The sequence below is a fragment of the Phalaenopsis equestris genome, unplaced genomic scaffold (assembly GCF_001263595.1).
Source record: "Phalaenopsis equestris unplaced genomic scaffold, ASM126359v1 Scaffold000233, whole genome shotgun sequence".
Taxonomy (NCBI): domain Eukaryota; kingdom Viridiplantae; phylum Streptophyta; class Magnoliopsida; order Asparagales; family Orchidaceae; genus Phalaenopsis; species Phalaenopsis equestris.
Window position 1 is genome coordinate 862,393 of NW_018164675.1, and position 7,945 is coordinate 870,337.

At 34.0% G+C, this 7,945-nt stretch overlaps 1 protein-coding gene across 1 annotated transcript in view; it reads right to left on the reverse strand.

Annotated features, from left to right (window-relative positions):
* LOC110023848 (glutathione S-transferase T1-like) overlaps positions 1 to 6,214 on the reverse strand; it is a 34,840-nt gene extending 28,626 nt beyond the window's left edge. The window contains exons 1-2 of the mRNA XM_020723460.1: positions 6,085 to 6,214; positions 5,925 to 5,998 (exon numbers count right to left, since the gene is read on the reverse strand). Coding sequence (XP_020579119.1) covers positions 5,925 to 5,998; positions 6,085 to 6,149 — 139 coding nt within the window. The 5' untranslated portion in view covers positions 6,150 to 6,214. The remainder of the gene's footprint in view (positions 1 to 5,924; positions 5,999 to 6,084) is intronic.
* Positions 6,215 to 7,945: the final 1,731 nt, after the last annotated feature.

The following is a 7,945-nucleotide window of genomic DNA, read 5'->3' on the forward strand; positions in this document are numbered from 1 at the left end:
TATAAAATTTTCCTTTCAGTTTAAGCAGTACTTTTCTATCACACAAAAGGCCCGAAACATTCCTCCACTTCAACCAACCAACTTGAATTCTACTATTAACATTCCCATCTATATCACCATCGTTTTGAACAACAGACCCAAGGTATCTAAATCGTTCACAAGTTTTAATAATTTGATCACCCAAAGTCACACTTCTGTCACTAGAGCTACTACTACTAAAATTACATTCCATGTATTCAGTTTTAGTTCTCCTTAACTGAAGGCCTTTAAACTCCAACGTAGACCTCCATAATTCAAGTTTTTCCTGGGCTTTTTCTCTCGTTTTATCCACGAAAAGTATATCATCAGCAAAAAGCACACAACAAGGTACATCCTCCTGTAGATGTCCAGTAAGACCATCCATAACTAAAGCAAAAAGATATGGGCTTAAAGTCGATCCCTGTAATCCAACAAAAATAGGAAAATATTTGGTCAATCCTTCTTTGGTTTGAACACAAGTAACAGCTCTAGTATACATATCTTTAATGACTTGATTATACGTCATATCAACACCTTTCTTCTCAAGAACTCTCCAAAGGATATCTCTTGGAACCTTATCGCAAACTTTTTCTAAATCAATAAAAATCAAATGTAGATTCTCCTTATTATCTCTGAACTTCTCCATCAAACTTCTCAATAAATGTATAACTTCCATGGTTCCATAGTAGACCTACCCGGCATAAATCCAAATTGATTATGAGAAATCTTTGTCATGCGTCTTAACCTATGTTCAATTACCCTCTCCCATAGCTTTAAAGTATGACACAACATTAAGATGCATGACAAAGATTTCTCATAGCAATTTAGATTTATGTCAGGCAGGTCTACTATGGAAGCTATACATTTATTGAGAGGTTTGATGGAGAAGTTCAAAGATAATAAGGAGAATCTACATTTGATGTTTATTGGTTTATTGTTGATTTAGAAAAAGCTTACAATAAGGTTCCAAGAGATATCCTTTGGAGAGTTCTTGAGAAGAAAGGTGTTAATATGACATATATTCAATTAAATTAATAAAATCAACTTAAATAAAAATAAATTAAAGCAACAAATTTATCCCTCCTTCCCCCTTTGCCTGAAATCCCCATCTTTTGGTTTGCCCAAACTTCCCCTCTCTAGGCCAAAACCCTCGCTTACGTCCCTCGCCCTTCATCCAAAACAATTGTCTTCAAGACCGAACCTTAGCAATGCAGTCACAATTAGAGTTGACAAGGAAGGTAATGATGGGATCGCGGCATACAGAGACCCAAAACTCCCATCTTTATCTTTGCTCGTGCCCGAAACCATGGAGGAAAATAACTTCACTTCTTCCTTTTGGAGCGATGCACCCATCCCAGATTTATTAAATCTTCAGATTCATAATATTTAGTGATTACATAAAACTTGACCATAAATTTATCAAGTGTATTTTTCTTGGATATACCACCACAACAAAATGAATATAAATGCCACTTTTTTGGTTCCAGAAAATACTATAATTCTATGGATGTCGTATTTTTTAAAATCAATGTTAATACCCTAAATTTGATGCTCAAAGAGACTTTGCAAATAAACACCAATTTTAAAATGCACTTAATGCACTTACAAGGCATTAACACCTACTCCACCTAGCCCTCTTATCCCAGTTGATGGGGTTAAATCAACCCAAACAACCCAACCTAAAGTCCAAACTAAAAAACTTTTTGTGTACACAATGAGGAAGAAAGAACTTGGGTTGGTGGAAGCCAACTTGTAAGGATAAAATTGTTCAAACCAAAACCTGAGTCTGCATTCACTTGAAATTTTGGGTAGGAAGTTTAGTACTTAGGGTTGTAATCAAGCCGAGTATATCATAGTTCGGACTTGGCTTCATATAATTATAAGTTGTTCATGTTCTATTTGAGCATGTATAGAGCTTTCATATAATGTTCAAGCTTGACTTATTTAAATTTTTCAATATTAAAATTTGATTTATTTATGACAAGTAAATTAATATTTAAATAAGACAAAAATTTAAACTAGTATCTAGATTTTCATATAAAAAATTTAATAAATAATTTTACAAATTTGATCACACCTGCTGATTTATCGATTATAAACTCTATCAAAATGAAACATAACTCATGAATCATGATCATATAAGATAATCTCTCATATTTTTTAGCATGATCATACTTCCAATTTTGCACCCAAGTCCCACATTCAGATGTAGGTATTGGTTTTCACATAGTGATATGCACTTGTCCTTTTCCTAGCTTGTTTGAATAATTTTGTGGATGTCTTTTATGTTGAGTTGTTGCACCATCATTATTATTAATCATATATAACCTACAATGATTACATTAAACTTTCTCAACACCATTTTTTAATTGAGTGGGAATAATGAGCAAAGTGAAAATAGAAGATATACGAGAGATTAGAGTTTTAGGGATTCTAGCACACCACGATCTCGTCGTTGTCTTTGATGTCTGCACGCCATGCACCTCATGATTTCATATGTTCCGGGTGAAATAGGCATACGCGATACTGTGAGAGGTCATAGGAAAAGTGAGGTTTGTGGGTGTTTAAATTTAATTTTAAGAGGCATTTCACACATACCACATGAGTTTATGAATTTTCACATATAACACCTAAACTCTAATAAAATAAATATATAAGTAATAATTATATATTAATAAAATAAATATAAAATTAATAATTGATCAAAAAATATTCTTAATATAATAATATATTACTATTAAATTTATAATTAAATAAACTAGAGTTAATTAAATTTTATTTAAATAATATTTCATATATATGAGTTATCATTGAACTTAATATCGAGTATTTAATAAGTTATTTGTTGAAAAACAAACGAGTTTGTTAATAAGCATAAATGTACAAGTTTGATTATATTCATGTTTAGTTCATTTAAGCTCCAAGATTTTAAAAATTGTTCAAGCTTGCTTATTTACTAATTTGAATGAACATAATCGAGTCTTAATCAAGTTGAGTTTGAGTTGTTCATCGAGTGCATTGGTTCATTTACAGTCCTACTAGTATTCATGACTTAAAGCTTTTCTCTTTTGTTGCTGGTGACAATAAAAAATGCATTAGATGTCCAATTCAGGAGTATATAACTTATGAGAAACTGTCATCCTATAAAGCTTTTGTTTCTGATCTTGATAGTATGCAGATTCCTAAATATATTAATAAAGTTCTTGAAAATACATAATAGAGGAAAACAATTGAATAGGATATTCGAGCAATAGAGCAGGATGACACGTGGATTCTTACTAAACTCCCTCATAATATAAAGTTGGTTGGGTGCAAATGGGTGCTCAGCATCAGCTACAAAGTTAATGGAAGTATTGAGAGATTCAAAGCAAGACTTCTTGCATAAGGTTTTACTCAAGCATATGGGATTGACTATTTAGAGACATCCGCATTAGTTGTCATACTTAACACTGTCAAAGTTATACTTTCAGTAGTGGTTAACAAGGAATGCGAAATCATCAACTTGACATAAAAAATATTTTCTTGAATTAGGATCTAGAAGAATAAGTATATAAGAAGATACCACTGTGGCTTGAGAATGATTTCAACAAACACCTAAGAAGTCTCCATATGGTCTTGAGCAAGCACCAAGAGAGTGGTTCGAAAGATTTGCTAAAATTATAAAATTTAATGAAGATTCTCAAAATCAAGCTGATTATACTATGTTTGTAAAACACACTCAGAGAGGTAAGATTGTTGCACTGATAGAATATGTGAGAGATATGATTTTTATTAATCATGATGAAAAAAAGAGATTCTCAAGATCAAAAGGTGTTTATCACAGAGTTTGAAATCAATGACCTAAAAATATATCCTAGATCTAATAAAAGAGACGTGGATATTTGGATGTAAGCCTGCTAACACTCTAATGGATCTCAACCAACAGTCAAAAAATAGAGAACTATCTTTGTGGAGGAAAAATATTAAATATTAGTAGAAAAATTCATCTACCTGTCACATACGAGACCAAATATTGCATACTCTGTCAGTATTGTGAGTCAACACATGAATAGGCTAAATTTATAGCATTTAGAGGTGTACAGAATTCTGAAGTTTCTCAAGATAACTCCTAGTTATGAATTAATTTTTTAGATAACCAGGAATGAAGAGGTGGAAGTCTACATTTATGCTAGTTGAGTCGGGGAACTCACTGACAGAAGGTCTACCACGAGTTATTGCTTCTATGCATGGGGAAACTAGTGACATGAAAAATTAAGAAGCAATAGGTTGTTTATAGAAGCAGCGTCGAATTAGAGTACAGAGCACTTGTCCTAAAAATCTACGAAGGGATTTGGAATAAAAAATTATTAAGGAAGTTTGGATAAGAAATAGTTAGGGACTTTGCAGGCTATACTTAAGTACTTGAATCAACTCAAAAACTAAGCTACTAAAATGTGGCTACCCATGACCAACTTTAAAGGATCGTTGAAGGTTTTTATATTAAGGGACTTAAAGAGAGTTGAATAGCCAATGTGACTTGATCGAGGGGCATTTTCTTTATATATGATTTTATTATTTGACTCTTCAATTTTGGTCACAGCAGTTCAAGGAATCCCTACAGTTCCATGAGGCACAAAAAATGACATTAGGTTGAAGTTCATTAGCTGTGGAGGACAGCACCATGAGAGTTGTTCAATGGAGATCATACAAGGAGCTAAAACCTCCTCAACTTGGAGTACTGTTGCCATCTTCCTTGCACAAAAAAATAAAATAAAATAAAACAAAACATAATAAAAAATCATAGAAAATCTACATGCATACCACTCAATTCCTATGTGTTTACGCATCTAACACCTAAACTTTAATTTTTCATGCACACTGCCTTCCTTATGCATGAAAAGGTGTATTTCACTTCATAAAAATCAAAACGGTGGTATTAATTCATGTGACATGTAGGATTTGGGTGGTATAAATGTAAAAGGAAAAATTTTAGTGTTGGAAATGTAAAAGCATAGGAATTTGGTGGTATGTTTGTAAACGCACCAAAAATCTTTCTCGCAAATCCCTAGAGAATTAAAGCTAGGCAGTTTCGTTTGCTCCTCCCTGTGGATAAATTATTATATACAGAGCACGTGCGCAGCATTACGTGTGGACTTCAATAATATGTCGTCATGTGTGTTATATCGGGTCTGCCTTCTGCAGAGATTACTGAAGTGGAACCACGGAAGTTATTGTGATGATAATTAGGGGTTATTTGGGGATTATTGTAGCAATAATTCTAATAACACATCAATAATCTCTCAATAACCTCCTAATAGCATCCGCTATTAAACTCTCAATAACCTTCCAATAACCTCTACGGTTACACTCCGCAATAACTTCATAATAATACATCAATAATATTCGTCCCTGCATAACCCACACCATAACCTCATAATAACACCCAATAACCCATTAATAATTGTCGCAATTTTACTTCAATATCTTCCACGTGACGGCATATTACTGGAAGTCCGTGAGCAAAGCTGCATAAGTGCTCCGTATGGAATAATTTCTCCTCCCTGTGAGATCAATAATGAACAAGCCATTGTGGCAACCCCGAAAGCCAAGATCAAAGCCTGTTTTCATAAGGTGAACCTTAAAGAGCTAATGGCAGGAAAAGTGCCGAGAAAAAGGCCAGATTGCAGTACGTTCTCGTTTACCACAAAATTCTTCTCCCATCAATCTAGCTCAACCCATTCATCTTCTCAGCCCATATCTAGAAGTACGAGAACCTATCTCACAGCTCCGACGCTCCATGAAAACATGGAACCTCCCACTCCCTCTCTCGCCGTAACCCCTGAAGAACCATCACATGAATCTTCACAGAAGGAAAGTCAAACAAAAATGTAAAAGATAGAATGCATGTTTCCTCAGGATAAATAAACCTTTGTACTCCTTCGACCGATGATCTCCCTTACTGATATCTATTCTCACCTCCTCGAAATCGATACCATTTAGCCTGCAAAGAAAAATTACATTGCATCAATGGAAGGAACGTTGAGCTGATAGACCTAAAGTGTCGGGGATTGAACTTTGAAGACGTACTTGCAGAAGATTAAGACAGCGCGTGACGGCTGCGACATCCGATCTGCGAACACTCTCAGCTTCATCTTCCCACTCTACGCTCTAACCGCGAGCTGTAGGAGGATTTAGGGGTTGTTTGGTTTGACCTAAATAAATGTATTTTTGGTTGCTATAAAATCAAACTAAAACAAAATTTCAGCCGAATTACGAACGTGGGTTTGATTTTTCTTTTTCTTTTCTTTTTTTTTAAGTCTTTGACTGAACTTAATTATTTAAAATTTTCTTAAATAAATGAATCTCTCTCTCAAATCATATCAATGATTTTAAGATAATAAAAATTATGAGAATTATCTACGACAAAAAAAAATTTGGCAAATAAATAAAAAGAAATAAGCGAAAACCTTATATATGAGTAATACTAGTGTGATGAGTCGAGAGTAAATGTACGAACAAGATCGGATTAAAATATATTGAAATACAACATCCACAAAGAAAGTCCCTACATAAGTTGCTCGTAACAAGAGAACCAAACATAACAATTTATTCTAGGATCAAGAGTCTCCGAGATGAACGTACATCAATGGTTTTAAGATAATAGAAATAATAAGAATGATCTACGACAAAAAAATGGCAAATAAATAAAAAGAAATAAGCTAAAAGTTTATATAAGTAATACTCATGTGATGAGTCAAGAGTAAATGTCCGAACAAGATCGAATTAAAGTACATCGAAACACAACATCCACATAGAAAGTCCCTACATAAGTTGCTCGTAACAAGAGAACCAAAAAGAACAATTTATTATAGGGTAAATAGTCTCCCAAATGAACGTATCTCTCTGGTTAACTACAACATGGAGGATGCTAATAAATACTCTCAATAAAAGAATATTTATTTATATTATCATGAACCTAGAGAATAGTTCATCAAATGATGGTTATTTCCTATGGGAACGCTGTGATGCTTTCGAAACTAGCTAAGCCACATAACTAAGAGCGAGTCTCTCAAATTTCAAATAGGTAGTGGCTTGTCAAAATCAGAACCTAAGAAATAACAATAATCATCTTGACGAAGGCATCCCTATACGTCAGAGCTCACCAGGTCATCAGGGTAGAGAGTGAATCAATGTATCTCAAACTGACGGTAGCCCATCGGTAATTTGGTCGCTAAAATGATGATATCAATGAAGTCAATGGAGCAATAGGGCTTAAAGGGGCTCAACATGAGGAAGGGTTGAGTAATCCTAAAAGGTAAAGGTACCCATGTCGGGATATCGCGGACCCGTCGTTCTAAGCCATCAAAACCCTAAGAGTTTGTTTGAGACAGCTGCAGCTTATCTAACTTATCCAGATAAGCAGTTTATCCGGTTAAGTTGTTGATCGACAGTTGATCCGGATAATCTGACTGGTTGTTTGATTTATGCGTTTGGAAAATAATTGGCTTAAAATTGTTTATTGATAAATGACAATTGGAAAATATTTTTCATCATTAAGCAGTTATGTGGCAGTTATTCATTCTAAAATTTATTACGATAATTCTGATTTTAATAACTTTAAATTATTGTTTGGAGTGAATTGTAAGTATTTTTAAGTTTGTATCAAAGGTGACTAATCATTGCAAAAACTAAATGTTTTTCATCTTCTACGGGGATTTTTTTTTATGGTAGAAGAAGGACAAATGATTTTTTTACTGTAAGTAAAAATCTAACCGAAGGAGACGTAGGAGAAATACAAACAAAAAAAAAAATAAAGGAATACAGATGGCTTTGAGGCTACACGACTTGCTCTAAACCTTGAAGGCCCGACGACAAGAGAAATAGGGGCGATGGGGGTGGGGGGGAGGGGAGCATCCTCTACAAGCATCATGGATCAAGATGAGCACGA